At 39.9% G+C, this 19,711-nt stretch overlaps 1 protein-coding gene across 1 annotated transcript in view; it reads left to right on the top strand.

Moving 5' to 3' along the window:
* Nucleotides 1-19,711, top strand: part of tenm4 (teneurin transmembrane protein 4) — a 154,341-nt gene that overhangs the window by 54,516 nt on the left and 80,114 nt on the right. Inside the window, 2 exon segments of the mRNA XM_022189084.2 lie at nt 16,297-16,546; nt 19,478-19,576. Coding sequence (XP_022044776.2) covers nt 16,297-16,546; nt 19,478-19,576 — 349 coding nt within the window.

Below are 19,711 nucleotides of genomic sequence, written 5' to 3'. Positions count from 1 at the left end.
GTCGGGCTCATCTGTAGCACGGCTGCCTGGCATCACTCCCATTATCAACATTTTTTTAAAAAAAAAGGATCTGTGTAATTAGATGTCTGCAGAGTGAAAAATGAGCAATGAAAATGTGATTTTAGAGACAGATCTGAAGGTGCTCTCTCTGTTGTTATTAAAGATAACTCAGAAACCACAAGATCTGCAACCATAGTAAATGGTTGACTTGGTCCAAAGCTAAACAGCCGCAGATGATGCAGAATATGCAGTATCTTAATACTCAAATGACAATTCAGGGTCACTTTACCAGCGACACTAGGGATACCATCAGCGACAGCTCATTGTTGAGTTACGCTGCAATATCAAGGTGCAGGCAAGCAACAAAACCCACTGTGTGATGGGTAATACCAATTTGCATCATGTATGTGCCCACAGGAAAATAGAGCTGTCCTTTTCACTTTGACCCCCACATTCAATCAGAGTGGGAACACTTGCAGGAACAGGAAGGATCAGAATATTCACAGTCTGGCCCTTGATTGAAGCTGTAGCGCTAAGACCAGAATTCATCAGAGGCAACAGATGAAAAATATGACAAAGGCTTTATTCATGCCATTGTATATTGGAGTGAATTCCACTCCACCTACACCGGATGAAAAAAATTGATGCCAGGAGCAAGTTACACAACATTTCTACTGATCTGCCAATGACAAGCTGCCAACCTTTCACACACCCCTGTTCAAATGTTACCATGCTACTGTCCAAGGCAATTTGTTAACTCGCAGTATTGCTTGTTTTTTTTTTCTTGTTTGCCTCGCCATCATTGTAAAAAAAAAAAAACAAGATGTGAATTAGGATTCATATTAAATAAAAACTCCTTTATCTTTAGTCATAAATGCAGTCCGTTGTGCTCTCTGGATTCAACACAAATCTGCATTTTGCAGCTTGAGCAGCAATGTGACGAAGACACTCGGTCCCCACTGAGACTCTGAGTCATGCCTCTGTGTCCTGTATGCTTTGTATGCCACATAGCATCAGATGATGGTACAGGGCGGGCGCCAAGATGTTTGTTTCCTCCCTCACTGTTTAATTGCAAATACCCTGCATTTTGTGTAGGTGCTGCCCGCAGCTGTAGTCCTTGAGTAAACATAATTCTTGTCACTGTGGAGTCACACGTCTGCTTCACCTTCCTCGGTATTGTGGGTGTGTGGGGTACATTTAAGTAAGGCAGTCATAGATCTTATTTATCCTGTTGTGTGTTTGAAGAGTGACAACTTTTATCTCCTTGAATATGTCTCATTTTCTCTTTATGGCTTCGGAATTTGTATCAGGTGGTGGCAAAATCTGAAATATTAGCTCGGTTTGGAGAGGAACAAAGATAGAGCGGGAGAGCTAAAAAATCACGACTGTGTGGATGAAAGATGTTGACTCTACTTTTCACTCGATTACATCCTCCCTGTAAATGGTATTCTATATTTACCTGATTTAATTTTCTCTCTCTAATTCAGGAAAGCCTCCTCACAGTAGGGGCATTTTTAAACATACATTTTCGTGTCTTTATTTGTACAGTTATGTGGGTGATTCAGCTTGCCGCACATGCAAACTTGATTATTATGATCATGTTCGTGGTTTCCACTGCGTGATTCTGCATAACTGTCCCTGCAATGAGGATTGTAGTTACTGTGGGTGTCTATATCTTTATCATGTGTCCCTTTTGAATCCACTCATTAGTTTGCACATAAACACAATTACAAGCATAATAACCACAGATTGCCAGATGTCTTTGGAGCACAAGGTGTGTCAATTATGCTTTTGAAGTTACTTATACATTTTTTTGGTTTTAGTGCAAAATCAATTAGTTGAATAGCTGATTGGATGATTGTCAGAGAATAAAGAAAGTGAGGCAGTTTGCATCCAAATTCACGTCTTCTGTCTCTTCAGTGGTTCTTGAAATATTCATCGCAGCAAGATGTAGCACGTTTCAAGTGAAACTTTATGACCTGACCTTTTTCCCTGATGCCAGTTCCTTGTCTGTGCGATTAAGTGCTGGCGAGAAATATAATAATTGAATTTGCATCAGATTTAATCAAGGTACAATCTGCATATAGCCCAATGTGTGGAACGCATCACAGCAAAGAATGGAACCAGAGCCTTGTGATGATGCTCAGCACATGTTGGCACACACATAAGTAATCATGCCATGAATACAGATCAAACTTCTGCAGAGTAAATTCCCTAGTTTCTTCACTATTTCTTTTTTACAATCTAGCTTCTGAGCTGAACAAGTTACAAGTTTTCTATTGTTTTCATAATGTACCAACAGGACTTATCTTGTATCTGATGAATCACTGATGCATATTTGTGCATATTTTGTACTTCTTCTCTTCTAATTTGGCTCCTTTCTTATGCTCCAGTCTCACGGGGTTTATCACGACTCTAACAAAAGAACATTTAACAAGACTTAAATATATGAAGAGTTCATTTGCAAAAACAGATAACTCCGTTTTGAGAAATTTTCAGCAAACCTTTTTTATTGTTTACTTGAGATAATATCAATCAAACTGAAGTTGAGTGGATTTGACTAAGTAGAAAAATACGAGACAAAATAGAGAAGAAATAAATTACTAGTGTTATTATTATTATTATCTCAAGTAAACAATAAAAAAATGAGTTTTCTGAAAACAGAGTTACCTGTTTTTGCAAAGGAACTCTTCATATAGATTCAAGTACAAGTACACAAAAAACACTTTTTCACTGCTCCAAAAGTAAATGTACTTCATTACTTCTACCCAAATTAATATTCCTATAATATCTGTAGCCCCTACAATAAGAATAAAATAAACATAAAGGTTTTATGATGATTTGTAGGATTTTTGCATCCATGTTACCTATGACAAAGTATTCCAAAGAAATTACCAGAAAAATTACTGTATCACAGTGCAAAATTAGGTACTCTCATCAGGTGAGCTCACAGAAGATGATGTTCCTCCTCAGACTGCTCTTGAAGATGAACACCTTCTCAAAAGTATGCATCCGGTTCTAAAGAGCCACCATCGAGAGTGTCCTCACCTCCTCCTCACCTCCTCCATCACTGTGTGGCACCCTCTCCATCTGTCCGAATCCAATAGAGAGTTGAGAGCATCAAGCAAGCAGTCAACAGACTTACAGTTCAGGAACAAGGGCCAGTATGATGCCAGTGGAACAGTAGTGTAGTGAAGGATCCATCACACCAGGCTCACTGCCTTATCAGAATCTTCCATCCAGTGGCAGGTTCTGCTTCATTAGGACCACGATCACCAGCCGCCTGAACAGGTTTTTCCTGTAGGGCCATCACTCTCCAGAATAACTCAACCTAGCTCCCATTTTATCCCCTTAACACCCACCACACGTCGATGCTGGTGCACACTGGATCAAACTATAGAAAGGCTTCACCCATCTTATTAATCCAGTTTTTGAAGTATTTTCTGAACCAGTTGCTGAGTACATTATCAATCACTAATTGTATAAATGTTAAAATGAACTAAGTACAACAGGACATGTAGCATTTGCCAAAAAAGCGTGCTTTCACCACTCAGTTCGCTGACCTAAAACACTGAGGCTAATCTTAAATATGTTGAGTTTAGTCAGAAACCGTAAATCGCCACAGAAGTCTCTGTCATGGTGCCCGTTGCTCGCAAAACCCCCACAAGGTTCTACGTTTGCCAACACAGAACTGTCCGTAGTCTGAGTGGCCGCCTCCTCAAACTCCTCAAGCTGCAGTCTTCCATCTTGTTACACAGTGAGAGGCAACCAGACACTACAGCTAATCCATAATACATTTACTGACATGTGTGTCCTTCAGCTTCTGCCTTTTTGGTAATATATTTTTGAATCGGATCGATTATTAACAGCAGTCATTTTGATTAGAGCTTGTGAAAACACTGACTTATGTTCTGAACTAGTGCATATATATTCTTATTGTTGATATTTTATTATACTATGTTTCTCCTTTTACTTTCATTTTTCACACAGGTTTACTGTGCTCTTCTTGCTCTTTTTCTTGTTTCACTGCACTGTATCACCAAGTCAGATTTCTATATATATTTTGCATTAAAGCCATTCTGATTGTGTTATGTCTGTGTGTTTTAAAATGGTCTGTTATATACCATTCTGACACATGTATTTCCATATTGCCTGCTTCTTTGCCTGCTCAAAGATTTGTCTGGGCACTCATTAGTCCTGACAGTAGAGTGGACAGGGGGAATGACATGCGCTAGTAATTATATTTGATCTGCTTTAGGTCACTGTATGTCATAGTGGTCCAATTGTAAGAGAGGTTACTTTCCAACCAAATGACCATGTGCTCTACTGTGCAACAGCCAGCACATGTCCGTCACTATCCACAGCTCTTCTCAAAGGTTATTAGTATAGCACAGACCACCTACTTCCTTTCTTATTGTAGGTTTTAGTGTTGGAAAAAAAAAGCCTGTTTCTGCCGCTGTGCGGCTTTCAGTCTGTCATACTGGTACCACATACTGTTATTGTTCTTTCCCTTGAAAATAAATGTCATTTTTTGAACTAGGGCTTTGAATTATAGTTGTCTGTACCACTTTTGTTATGTTTTAGAAGTCACGTGGAACTATAGTACTTTTTAAAGAAATGTTAAAATGAGTGTTATCAAAATGAAACTAATAATAAACTTCTACAATCACTAAATCTGTCCTAATAGAAATGAAGTACAGAGTCAATGTCGAATTAAGTTCTTTCATTTGTAGTTGCTTATTTGGGATAAAACAATCCGCTTCAAATACTTAATTCATCATGAAACACGTGTCCACCATTTCCTCTTGAGATAAAGCAGCCGGCACTAAATGCTGCGATATCATTAGCGGATTTCCTTTCCTACATTTTATGTGTCCATTCTTTTAATTGGGTTGCTAATGAGTTGATTAACACCTTAAATTCGGTGCGTGGTGAGCTGTGTTTGCAGCCCGGCCAAAAACCAGCAAATAAACGGCACTTCCCCAAGCTGTCAGAAACTAAAGCGGTAGGGCACGGTCCAAGGACTCCTAAGTAAAGGTCCCCTTTTGCTGCTGTAATATAGTGAGTGAAGGCAAAGGCAATCAACTCTGGCAGCCACAGAAACTTCTCTAGCCATCTCAAGCTGTGGCTTCTCGCCTGCAGAGGCCCCGACTCCGGCTTAAAGGTGCATGTGGCTCGGGCATGAGCAGCACAGGGCAGCATTAATTAAACACAGTGAGACAGTAAAACCTTTGTGTGTGAGAGTAATGTCTGCTAAACACAACTACCTTGACCCCAGTTAGGTTATGACTTTGACCATTTTTTTGAGGACTTTATAATCTTTTCTTGTCTCACTGATGAATTCTCTCTTTGAGGGGGGGGGATACCATAATATTCCATCCAAGACTCTTGTGCTGCACATATTTGTCTTTCATGTCAGGAATCTCAGTTGTGCCTCTGGTCTTTTGTAGTGGCAGATACTAGCTCACAGAGTGGTACTCCGTCGCAGAGTGTTGTTGTTTTGACACACGCTAAATGTAGTGTCTTAGATGTATCCAAGGGAATCAGGGAATGACTGTAATAATGGTATTTTCAGCAGGTCTTTCTCTCCCGGTTATACATTCCTGTACATTGAAGCACAGCGGTGTCATGGTCATTAACCCTCAGCAGGGCCACTGTGCCTCTGCACCCATTACCGCACCGGCATTAGAGGGTTGAGAGGGAAATGAAGAGTGTGGCGTGAAGTGTATATAAAGCACAAACTGTGACTCTCTGGGGCAGTGGACATTTACTGCTTGTGTAGGGGCTGTGGCTGATATGTTAATATCACTAATTGTTTCCTAATTAGATGCGAGTCAGTGAGTCGTGTTTTAATACTCTTCAGGGATCATTACAAAGCGAGAGGAAATTCATCTCTCCTGATGAATGACAGTCGGGTCAGCAGGAATTTCAGCATCAAGAGCGGAGGACTGATGGGAAGATGGGGAGAGCACCAAACTGATCGCTTTGTGCGCCGTAGTCGTGTTACTTAAGTACTTCATTTTCAGCGTGGTGCAGCACTGCATCACAAGTTAATCACACATTAACAGGAGCTCTATGTGGAGATTTCACATTCACTGACAGCATGGGATTGGAGCCAATAAGCCTTGAAAGAAGAGGTTCTATGACATTCATATGTTAGAATTGGAATATAACAAGGAGCTATCAATGGTCATAACTCTAAATTGTTCATTTTCTGGTGTTTAGGTGAGTGATCAGTCTGATTACTGGGGTGTTTCATATTAGTGGCAAGTAGGAAGGCTGTCACAGACACAGAGTACAGACGAAATAGGAAGGATCGGTTCAGCTTGAGCTCATTTCTCTGCTGCAGGGGTTACATACATTTTCACAGTATGGGGTATTACCAGTGACACCATATATGGGAACACGTTATTCCCATATGTGCAGCACAGTGCCACATTTGAATCTTTTTGAGAAGGGCACTTATGAATATGAAAAGTAGGAGTGTTGGGAATTTTTAGTTTTATAATTGATGTGTGCGACTTCTCGTGCTTTTGTAGTGTGTATTTGCCGTGCTTTGATGTATGCATACAGCCATAACCGATTAGCTCTGGTTTTCTTCTCTTTTTTTTTTCTAGTTTTTCTTAGATTTGAGCATTGTAACCTGGAATTGTTCTCCTTTCTGCATTGAACATCTCAGAAAGGCGTTTTGTTGTTTTTATTTCTCTAAGCCGGTGCCAGGCATTTGCCTTTTCTATTCCATCTCAAAGTCATTTCAGTTGTTTGTATTGTTCTTCCCAGCTGGGGTGAGGTGGCAGAGACAAAGGCAGATGTGTCCCTGTTTGTTTTTGAAGTGTCAGAGTTAAGTCTTGCATGTGTGTGCATGTTTGTGTGTGAGTGTGTGTGCTTCTGTGTGATGTTGCCTGTGTTTGGGTGTGTTTCATTTCCCCCCCATGTGTTGTCTCTGTTTGTGGTCCACAGGTCCTCCGCTGCATTGTTCATCCGCCTCCTCCTCCCCTGTTGAGCAGCTCCCATACCCTCCCCCTTCCATTGCAGCCAATGAGAGCCAGGGAGGGTTGCTAGGTAACTGTGCGGCTCAGCCAGCCCAGGACTCTGACTCTGAGGATGAGTTTGGCCCCAATTCATTCTTAGTTAAAACTGGCTCAGGGAACCTGTATGCTCCTGCCACTGCAACTGCTGATGGTGAGTTGGTTTTCAAACTACTGTTGCTTTCTGGAGGTTAGCCTTCCCCTGCTCCTGGATATGTTGTGTTATAGGTCACGCAGATGGCTATGGGCAAGAATATGTCCCTTTTTTCTGAGCACCATGAGAGAGAGTAGAAACTTTGAGTCGATATGTAGCCTCAGGAAATGCACAGAACTCTCTGAAGCAAGGTCTGCAAAGTTCAGAGCCTCACTCAAAGAGATGGACGATTTTGGTTCAGCAAGAGATATTTGTCACAGATATTTCTCTTCAATTTCACTGTGTGATGGTGGGAGTAACCATCTACAATCCCTCTATAGAATTTTCAGAAACAACTGCCTGCATGCAACCTCCGCACCTCAGATAGGAAATAAGCAAGAAATAAAGACGGTTACCTCATACCAGGTGCAAAGCAGTCCCCACTGTATCATCATCTATCACTGTGAAGACCGACTCCTCTGAAGTTATATTAAAAACTGTAATAAAAAAATCACTGTAGTTTTGAATTTTGATAATAACTCAAATCGTGACTCTTGATTTGATTAGGTTTGAAGATTCCCTACGTGGTTTCTCTTTAATAAATGTCAGCTATTTATTCCTCATGGAGCACAGTGTCTCCTGCTGTTAACTTAACACTCATTCAGACTGACAGAATGACATTTGTGGTCAAACTGCTAACATGGTGTTGACAGTAGACAAGAATTCAGTCACTGTAAAGTACTAAGTAGCAGTCAGAACGTGTTACATTCTATCAGCAGTTAACTTATTCATTTAATTATAATGAAGACGTTTTTTTTCATGAGTTGTGCGTAAGAGGCAATACAGGTTAGCTGGTCTGTGGGATGAAGTTGTGTTGCTGATTTATTATTTATTTGTTGCTTTATACTGATTACTATAGATTCACAGACTCTTGTGTATTCATTACTGACTTGGAAGGCTTCCATACTCACTATTTCAGTGTACTTTGTTTATAACACTGTAAAAGCTCACTGCAAGCATGCAAAAAACGCAATGTCTTAAGATCATTTCAAGTGTTTCCTTAAGGTCACAGAATATAACAGTGTGATACCATGAATATATCAGATATTGTCATTAAAACTTGGTCATTTCTGATCCTATCTCCCACGAGATATCCTGCAGTAATTAAACAGCTTCCAACTAATGCAGCTACTTGCTTCTGCGAATGGTGCAGAAAACCCAAAACAAAATAAAATGATCTAAATAATTGATCAAGCTTACAAGTTAACTACCCAAAGGGTTGAATTACATCAAACTCCAAAGTGCCCCAGCTGCCTGCTCTGAAAGCCTCCAGAATGAGTTATTAATCCCACTGCAAATCTCCCCGCTAATTCCTCAGCAGCAACACGCTGGTCACCCAGCAGTGACATGACTGTGCTTAAGGGGACATGGGTGGGGGGAATGGCCTTTACCGCAGCAGATTTGTCTCATAACAATGACACTGATTTGCATAGGTACATCGTTTAGGTCGGCCTCGGGTTCTCTGTAAGGGGCAGGAGAAGAGTGAGGAGGAATATCCCCAGCAATAGTCACTGCCTCAGTCATCCTCAGGCTTTGTACGACTCAAAGTTTCAGAGTGCAGCGGGTTTCTGTGTTGCTCTTGCTAATGGGTGTCAGATACTTTCCTACTTTCATATCTTGACAACAAAAAAGTCTTTATTCTATTCTGGGAACCCTTTGCCTTGCTGGTTTTACACCTAAATATGGAGCAAATAATGAAAAGTGTGCCTTAATTTGAGCATCTTCTTTAACATTCTTCATTGTTTAATTGTATAAAATCTTCGACAGTGAGGAGCAAATTATTATTCAAAGAGAACCAGAGCTGGCATCAACTCTTTGTTCCCTCAATCCACCTGTTGAGTTATGTTAGCTTCCTCTGTGTCTCCTTGTGTGTTTTCCACATCCCATTCACATATTTCATAAGCTGTATGCTTATTTTCTTCATTCAAATCTGGATAACTTTCATTTTTGGTTAAAGTACACTTTGGTCTTTCACTTCAGTGAGCCACACAATTTTCTCTCTCTTGTGGCAAATAATATACAGTGTTTAACTAAAGAATTCAATCAGCCAGGCTGGTTTCACAGGAATGAAATAGCTTCATTAAAATGTTTAATGACATGGTTACCTTGAGCTGTGTAATTTTAATCTTCACAAGGTAATAATACTAGATTCAGGCCAAAAAAAAGGTGAGGTTTAGATTTGCAATATAGATGTGTTGCTAAAACACTACTGTGTAGCCGATGTGAATAAATCAGAGATCACATATTTCCTGAACTGTGTAATCAAATATATCGAAAAGGAATTCTGATGTTTTCCATTTCGAGCAGAGCTTGGAAATCTGGACAGAGGGAGAAAAAAGGCTTCATGTTCAGAAATGTAAATGGAAATTCAGTATGCATCTCAGGTTTTCAGTGGGAATTACATGAACAAAAAAGGTAATTTAAAAGCGACCATGGCAAAAATGAGTGGAATATCAAATCAGATCTTTTTGACATGTGGAGGTCACTTATTGAAGAAACATTCAAAATAACAGTTGACACGGTGCAGAAAAAATTTACTTTTTTATTGCCAGTAAACAACCAAAGAAAATATGCATTGCCTGTTGCTCTGGGGGAAAAAAAAACAGGTGGTTTTTTTCTCACTTCAGATTACATTTGTTCAAGGTCATCTTTGAGCCCACATACAGGACTTAAAATGTTCTGCTGGGTTTTGAACAAGTAAACGCTCTCAGCAGCATATAGTTATTCACATTAGTCGCCTCCGAGGCTGCAGTGTTTATTTTTTTATTGGGGGTGGGCAGAGTCCTGTTTTCATGTTGAGGAACACTGAGCAATGCTTTCTGTAAGGCTGATGAGACTGCTCGCTGAAGCCTGCAGCCCTTTTGTGAAGCATGTGTTTCACTGTGGCCCTCGGCTTTCTCTGAGGGGCTTCTTCCTGGGGAGGCTGCCAGTGAGAGCCCGCTGCCACGCTGAGCCGCAAGATCTGAGACACTGCAACCTCCCAGCATTAGCATCTCTTAATGCAAGACAGCATGGGGTCGGGCGGTGTTGGCTTTCAGTACAGCCAGGCTCCCTGGTGAAAGGGCCAGCACACCACCACCACCTCACAGCTGACCAAGCAGGAATGCTGAGCCGGGCAGAAGGCTCGGGGACGTGGCTGTGTGTGAATTCAAATAAGCCTTCATTTGAACTGCTTAATCATCCCCCTGCGTCTGCAAGGACGGGTGAAATGTGGTTAAAAGAGGTCACACCAGAAAGTAATTTTGCCACAGACACCATGAGGAATGAAGCTATCTGAGGCTAAATAATAATTTAATGAGTAGCACATGGCACTCCCATGCTATGCCCCTGTTTTTGGGAGTATGTGAGATTCCAGTTTTGAGTTGATGTCTCTAAAGGAATTGGTTTCGCTTGATGTCGAGTTTTCAATGAACTGGAGCCAAAAGACAATTTGTCCACTTCCATTCATCTTGCTGTTTATCTGAGAGACCATGGATAATGCATTTTGCATACCTACATATCTTCTTTTCCAGTGACATAAATTGAGATGCATCACTTTCATTGTATGATAATTGCAGACCATCTGTGCCCTCTAACAAAATCTTCAACCTCTTGATGGATATGCAGCAGAGTGACATACAGAACAGCGCATACATAACCACTTGTCTTGTTCCTGCTAAGGCAGCTCAAAGAATGGCAGAAAATCAATTTGATCTCAGAAAGGGAGAGAGAAGCATATGCCAGCACAGGTCCTAATAGATTGGGTTCCAAACTGTGGTAAACCGTATAAACTGATGTTTTTTCATTATGTTATTGTTTGTTTAACTTTATATATATAAGATATATAATATATATATATATATATAACTTTATATATATATGAATGTAACTTGTTATTTGCTAGTTTCATACCTCATTTGTTGGTGAACAAACATGCACTGCATTGTGGATGTTGCATTCTTTCATAAGCAGCCCATTTTTCCTCCTCCAGTTCCTAATGAAGGTTTGCATTCCTCCCCTTTTCCTATAGAGACAAGCCGTGGAGAGCTGAGTGTTATACCCACCATGTGTTGTTTGTGGTACCTGTTACCTCTCAAATGGGTCCAGGAAAGACAGTACGAATTCCCGCATGTGTGTTCCCGTCAGACTTTTCTAATGGTGTGAGAAACAGTCGGGCCAGCAGAGAGAACCCGCTTCAGAGAGCCAGGAGAGAGAGAGAGAGAGTGCAGCTCCACTGCCTTCATGACAAATTCTATTTGTATTTTTATAGACAAATGGTAGTCAACTGGAAATTTTGCTCCTGTGATTAGCCATAGGGGATGTAGCAGTAAGCAAGATTTAATGATTTATCTGGGCACTGGATAGCTTTTGATTAATTCTGTATCGAATGGCTCACACCTCAGTGCGCTGATCGGGTGTTAGGGGCATGTCATATCACTTTATTTCATCAGGTGTGACCATCAGTGCTGCGGATTTTATCCACTGTCCTTGTTCAGAAATAGAACTTCTCCCTGGACTCTGCACAGGGTGGCAAATTAAGTGAAGAACCTCCATATGGAGGCTGCATATGCAACTAAATAGGGCAAAAATAAAGCCAGTAAAACATTTTTCTTGAGTAGATATCAGCCACTGCAGGTATTCTGAAGGTTTTGAATATTAATACATTTCTGATTTGATTCGTTTTAATGAATGAATGTACTAATTTGATGGTGATTTGTGCAGCTCTGCAAACAGCTTTTTTTTAAATGTCACATTGATTGCTTTTACTGTTATACGTAATCGTGCTGCATACTTACAATAGCTGCCATGTAGTAGCCAACGAAACATCGATTTACTGCCATCCAAAGTTTGGAAAATAGAATTTGAAATTACAGAGAAATATTTTTGATATTTAGCTAGTTACCATTTAGTCCTGTCCTATCTTTCGCCCTCTGGATAGCGTTATCTGGAAATGGTCCGAAACACTTCCTTTTTTTTCCGATTTACGGTGTTTCTATTTACATTTCTATTCTTCTAAAATTCAACTTTACAAAAAGTAGTAACTTGTTGATTATTCCATTTAAAAAAAATACATTTCAATCCACTGAAACTTTTTCAAGTTTTAGAAATATCTTGTTTTTTTTTGTTTGTTGTTGTTTTTTTTTTTGTCGTGAAATCTCCTGAATGCTTCTACCATCTCACCATGAGACACACATTCCTGTTATTTCTCAGGGTGGGGGATGAGGTCGTAGCTAATGAAGTGGATTTGCCTTAATTACTTTGGTTAGAAAAGCATCAGGAGGCCTTAAACAGTGCATACATCTGCTAGTAAGAAAAATGAAATCCCCACATTCCCAGACTGAATGGATATCTTTGGGCTTCTGCTTTGAATGCCATGTGAAAGTTTGCCTATTGTAGCAAAGTCCTCCTTCTCTGTCTCTCTGATAACAAATGAATCTCCCCTTTCTTGCCAATTTTGTTGTGCAAAGCAGGTCAATAGAAAACCATTTATTTTTTCATCCTTTGGATAGTAGTGAATAATTGTTGCTGAATCACCACATCTGTGGGGGTCGTGTTGCTCGGTGCTTTGTCTCATAACCAGCCATGTCTCTTGTCTTTCTGTTTATCTCCACAAAAAATAGCAGTTGGCTACTTACCTGGCTTTCCAAGGGTTAGTGGTTGGACAAGGGCAAGCGTGCATACTGTCGGGTAGTGAATTTAAATCAGTACGAAATGCTTATCATGTTCTTTATATGTAGAACATGTCCTACTATGTATTATGATGGTGATGGTTTATATGCAAATAAGCAGGGAAGTGAAGTTGGCAGTTTCAGCAGTGCTTCTCTGCAGACACTGCAGCAGTCTGAGGGGACTACATGTAGGAAATTATTTTACGTATTTTATTATGCTGCACGATTGCTGGAAAAAGATAAAGTGTCCCCACTTTGTCTTTTTAATGGAAAATTATATTGTAGGTCATAAATGTAAACTTCCCACAGAACAACACGGTGCTGTTTGACTCAGTGCAGTTGTATCAGGAAACTTGATTTAGATGAGGATTGAATTGAAATCTGACTGTTTATGTTACAAATGAGAAAACATCCATACACTTATCCTGTATGTTGGACTACATAAGGGTCCCCACCATTAAGTTACTCTTAATGCTTTTTCAATATGCAATACAACCTCTTTAAACTGGAGATACTCTCAGTCTACCAAATTATTATTATTTTTTTAAATATGAAATATCAGAATGTCCAAGTAGCATAGTGGCTTGATTTTCTAGAATTACCATAACCTTACCTTATGTATTTCCCAAATACATAATGTGTATGCATTTGCAAAATGTGTGCAACAATTGTGTCATGGTCTAGATATTTAAACAACTAGCTCCATATATGTCTCTAAAACCTCTTTAAACTGGAGATGCACTCATTTCACTAATTTATTTGATGGTGGCTAGATATTCTAAAAATTACCATTATCATACCCCATGTATTTCACAAATACATAGCGTGTATTCATTTGCAAATGTTGTGCATCAGTTCTGTTATGATCTTGATATTCAAACAACTAGTTCCACATGCTTCTGTGCAACTTCTTTAAACTGGAGATACATTTAGTTCAGTACTTATTTTTAATTTAGAATTTTTTTGATGTAAAAAAAATATGAACATTCAAGTAGCATGGTGACTAGATATTCTAAAATCACCAGGATCATACCCGATGTGTTTACCAAATGCATAGTGTGTATTCATTTGCACAAAATGTGCAACAGCTATATTATGATCTCGATATTTGCACAACTAGTTTCATTCAATTTACTAATTATTTTTAAGCTAAAAGTTTTTTAATATAAAAAAGGTCAATATTCAAGTAGCCTAGATCTTGGCTAGATATTAAAATTTTAACATACGTTTCCCAAATACATGCTGTGTATTAATTTGCAACAGTTGTTTTATGGTATTTCAATACCTAGTGCCCCGTATTTTTATGCAAACAAAATCACAGAAACAGTATATGCAAGCTCACAATGTAGAGTTGCAGTAAATTGGACTTTTGCGATAGGTTTATTCATGTGTGTCGATTTATTTTTGTGGTGATCCTTGATGTTATAGAATGGCTCTTTGAAACAGTGTTAGTAAATTAATTACTTGTGACCCCAGATTTGCTTGATCGTCAGGCTGCAGGAAGTAAAGTATTTGTTTACTGAGCGGTAAATGCCTTCCAGTGCAGCGATGCATTTCTCCTTGTGATGTATTTCCCTGCGCATCCTTGCTGTCCCTGTATCGAATTAGCATAACCTTATTAATGGTTTTGGGGATCAGGTACATTACTGAGCAGGAGGGAGGCCATCAGCAACTGTGTGGTTTTTGCTTCACACCAGTCTGTTGTTGATCAGGACCGTAGTGCGCCTCGCTCTCAGTGTGTCTGCTAATTACCAGGCCGGCATTGTTCAAAAGTATGGAACTTAGCGCTGAACCATCTGTCAGTGCAACTAAAGCACGATATTGCTCTCTCTCTCTCCCACAGGAAAAATACATGAAATGATTTCTTTCAGCAGTTCCTCCTATAAAATATGTGGATTACGTGGCAGTGAGCCAGGTTCAAAAAAATGAGTCTGAAGGTGAAAATTAAAGCCCTTTCATTTTTTGTCGATGGTTACTAGATGGTGCAGAATGTGAATAGAAACATTAGGCTGAAACAGTAAAAACTGGATGCATCTTAACTTGCCGACTAACAAGAAGAGACATGCTTAAGGATTTAATGCAGCGAGCTACACTTTTCTCTTGATTTTCATTGCCAAGCCATTCATTAACACACAACCTGTGAACACAAAGGGGCTCCCTTCCCACTTCCTGCATTAGCAATAGGTACTGAAGCTTAATGCAACCAGAGCTGCACCTGAAAAGCTGATCAATCTGCCTTGACTGACACATGTTGATATGAGAGCCTCGTATTTCTGACCCCTAAAAAATCTCCAATGACTCTAAGCCTCTTGACTGGCATGAGTAGGTTTTGAGCTAATGAAGGAGCTGATTATACAAAATAAACCTTGCATGTGTCTGTATTCGGCTCCCTCTGCTGTAAATTGGCAATTTAGTGTTGTGGATATCTGTGAAATAAAGGAGGCTTATTGCTATAAAGGAAAGCCACTCTCTAAAGCCAGGAGTTCATTGATTGATGAATGGCTTAGCAGATGTGGAAATAAATGGATACAGAGTGCACAAAGACGTCTGCCCTCTATCTTTTGGGGTACAGCGAGTATCAAATCGTGAATATAGGACTACAAAGTACAATCTCTTCTTCTAGACTTTATGTGTATTAGCCTAAAATCCCCCAATTTATAAGAAATAGCCATTCCAAATCTGATCATGGCAGATGGTTGGTGATTTTGTTTCAAATCTTACATTTGCTTCCATTGAGCTGTTGGAGACAGTTATAGAAGAGAAGTTGAGAGTGAAACAAGCTGTGGTTTATAAATATAAAAGACTACAAGATGGTGAAGCTTCCTTCTCTGGCTAAATGGATGTCTAGAAAAGGCCTAAAGAGGTGGCCAGTTTCAGGAAGAGACTAGCTCATGTGTTTATACAGAAGCCAGCGTCTGATCTGAGTAAACTGTCACAGGTCTCTCCGGGAGACAGAGAGCGCATTCTGATAGAGATCAGTTAGGAGAAATAATGAGCCGAAGAGGCCCTTTTGTTAAAGAGAGTTTCATGTAAGGGTTTTGTAGCTTGTCAGTGAAAAGAGTCGTTAGCTTACGTGTTAATTTATTTGTTGCTTGTGAAACTATGGCTAATCATCTTTGAGAATGTTGGGGCTCACTGGGTTGAAATAGCACCATAAGGCGCTAAATAAGCAGTTCATTTGTCTTCACTAGCTAGCGAACACACTTATGCACACTTTCACAAACCTTTTGCAACGTGCATCCTTATTGGATCTGTGGTAGTTTAGCTGTGCTGGCAAACTGGCTGTGAATCTGTGTGCCTTTGATGGCTCCTTCAAAGGTAACCAAGATTCCAAAAGGGCCTCAAAGCAAACGGTAAATGAATAGAATGGTTCTTCTTTTCAAAATATCTGTAACGAGTTTTATTTCTTTCCCCTCTCCGCTTTCAGACGGAGCCTTTCAGAATCACTCTCGGCTGCGGACGCCTCCTCTACCGCTCTCCCACTCTCACTCGCCCAATCATCAGCACCATGCAGCCTCCATTAACTCGTTGAACAGGGGCAACTACACGCCGCGGAGCAACCCGAGTCCCGCGCCCACAGACAGCTCTGCTCCACCGGAGGGTCCTGCCAGCGGCCAAGACTCTGGCAGCGCACATGACAACTGGCTACTCAACAGCAACATCCCCCTGGAAACAAGGTACTGTGTTCCTTGTCTCCCTGACAATGTATAGAGATGTTGGCATCTGTAAGACTGAGCTTAAGCTGGTGCCATTGAACGCAGCTTTTCATGCTGTCTGCTCCATATTAAGCTACCACAGTGCTAGAAAGGAGCAATAAAATGGAAAATATCCTGCTGGGGGCAAAGGCCTACGTTTGTGATGAACACGATTCTGTGGCAAACAAGAGAAAAGCGCAGCTTTTTGGATTCTAATATTAGCAGTCCTAACAGTGGAAGCTATTGAGTTTAAACAGCGGAGTAATTATAATCACGTTGGATAATGCAAAATTGTATTCAGGCTCCCGTGAGCAGGCTTCATAGTTCCGCCACTTCAGCCAGGAGTTTTATTTATTTCATATTAATCAGCATTCAGTTCACCAGCTCATTTCTCAATAGGAGGCCCTTGAGTGAAGTAGCTCTGTCAAGTGTTATTGTAACAAAGGGAATAACTGTTGATATTCCTTTGACGGTGTTATTGCAAGGTAGTATGCTATCACGAATACCAAGGCAGAATTATCTCAACTTTCCTAATGATCGCATTATTCTGCTTGTGATGAAAAAATTCTGCCAAAAAAAACCTCACTTGTCACTGTTACCAGGTCAGCTGCTGAACAGATTTTTAGAAAATAAACCCTTCTGAAGCCTTGATTTTTAAGGGCCCTATCATGGATTAAATTCTCTGATTTAATTGTTAAGCTCTATTCAAAGCAGTTCAATGTAACAAATGAGATCACACTATTATCTATAGCAGTGGTCTTCTGTTTTTAAAGGAAATTGTCTGTCATGGTGCCCTTTGCCAATCAAGAACCCAATATAATTTATTACAAGAATTATTATTGACCCCATGTCAGTTGTTCAGAATACACATTTTGCACATTTACCTTTAAAAAAAACAATGGATGCAAGTAATGCAATGTGTTACTTTCATTTAAAAATGTAAGTTAGCTTACATTTAAGATGTAAAAGGACAAACCAAAGATGAAAAGATATATTAATGGGACATGCAAACCTTCTGTCGCTTCACACAGACAACACAGCACACTGTTCTGATCACTGACAGGTGGTTTCTGCTCGTGTACGATGTTGAGAACACACAGTACAGCAGTGACAATGATCGACTTTTACCTTATTTTTTTTGCTGTTCTGGGGTATTTTACTGATTTTGCTGTGCTCACATTCAGTCACCTTAAATGGACCTTCATTCACCATCTCTTTTTATCACTCTCTCTGAAGGTCACTATTATTATTATTTATTTATTTATTTATTTTTTTACTGATGCTTAGTTGGACTCACCTGCCAGAAAGTGTGCTGTGTTACTAATGGCAACCGTCAATTATCTTGCAGGTGCTTCCAACAAAACCGTATGTTTAACAGTTTTTAAGAAAAGTAATTTTAATATTTGTATATATATATATATATATATATATATGCAGAAGGGACTGCACTTAAATAGATAATGTTGTTTGTGTAAATGCCAACAATATATTTTCTTGAACAATGAGCAATAGATTTTCCTGAACAATGATTTGATAAATCTTGCAGCTGCCTCCCACTTTGGGGAACCACTGGTCTATAGTATTAAATACTTTGCTATAAATGAAACTGTTGTTGACAGGAGAATGGCTAATGGCTAATTTGGCATGGCTTTAACAACCGGTCATGAACAGACTTATTGTCTCTTCCTTCAGTTTTTGTGAGACGGTTCAGTCAACAGGAAAATGAGAATCAATTTCAGCTGGTAGAAGGACAGTTAGTTGTATAATGAATGATTACACATCATCCAGCTCCAGTTAATCCTGCGCAGGTATTCCCTGTGCAGCACAAAACAGATGGCGAGGAGAGGCAACAGTGCAGATGAAACCATGTATGTAGTCTTTATAACCTATCATCATGGAAAAAAAGATCAACTAGAAAATTTTCAATAATGAAACTGAAACCAGTGGTATCCGCATGGACCTGTAATATTAAATGTCACTTTCACTTAGGTAACGGTATCACAGTGCCTCTTTTATTCATCGCTTTTGTGAAGTTTAATGGCCCTGATAAATTCTGCATTGGTAGATCTTATCCTGCCTTGCCACTGGAGAGATGCCAGTGGTTGGTTGGCCCTATCCAGCTTCACCAGTTTCTTTAGAGTTTCTGCCAACCGTCGCTCTCTCTCTTCATTAAAAGTTGCATTCTTTCCTACAACACAAGCTTGAGAGACTATGGACAGACTTCACTGCTGGCCTCGAAGGGGCAGGGATCAAAAACAAGCCTTTTCTCTTGTACCACTGAACATGTTCAGCCTGCCCATTGCATGTGGACAGTTCATTTCTCCATTGCATTGCTGCAGTATCTCCTTATGGAACAGAGCTCTCATAGGGGGGGACCATTACGGGAGAAATGAGACATGAGCCTCGAGAAACTGAAGAATGAATTCAAAATGTGTTTTTTTGGAGTGTTGCAACCATTAAATGACAAACTGTTGTATGTAAGGGTACTATCCAGTGTAAACACTTCAGTTCATTTGTGTTTAAAAATGAAAATAAGTCTGAAATGAACTTTAAGATTCTTATTTTTAAGTGATGCACTGTTTTCTTCCAATCACAACCTTAAAGGAGCCAGAATACTCTAATGTTTATCAGAGAAGAGCAGGACGCTTGCAGAGAAGGGCAGGGCTCGTACAAAACCAGGTATGGCAGTGTCCAAAGGAGGGGAACAAGAGAGCTAGATGTTATTTGTCTCACACCTTCGTAGAAGTAGTTCCATAAGGGCCTTGGTTTCTTTGTCCCATGCTGTCCACCTTGATCCCCATTTGTCAGTTGTTGATGTTGCCTGGTGATCACGAACTGTTTTTTGGCATTTCTGTGTTTCTTGCACGCACATCTCACACTAGCTTCATATCCATCTTTCCACCTGTTGTGTAGAAACATAGCAAAGCAGACATTCCTAGAGACTTTACAGGACAACCTCATTGAGATGGACATTCTGGCATCAGCACGCCATGATGCCTCGTACAACGACGGGTATGTTGCATGTTTGCTATCTGGCTCAGACTTGTGTCAGACTCTGCTTTGCCATGAAAACAATTGATGCCTGTGCTGTTTTTTCATCAAACATCCCCTGTTTTGAAACACTGTCAATCATCAGTGTGTCTCCTG

The sequence above is a fragment of the Acanthochromis polyacanthus genome, chromosome 13 (genome assembly GCF_021347895.1).
Source record: "Acanthochromis polyacanthus isolate Apoly-LR-REF ecotype Palm Island chromosome 13, KAUST_Apoly_ChrSc, whole genome shotgun sequence".
NCBI classification, from domain to species: domain Eukaryota; kingdom Metazoa; phylum Chordata; class Actinopteri; family Pomacentridae; genus Acanthochromis; species Acanthochromis polyacanthus.
The sequence above is the reverse complement of the archived record's forward strand: the minus strand, read 5'-3'. Positions and strand labels throughout refer to the sequence as shown.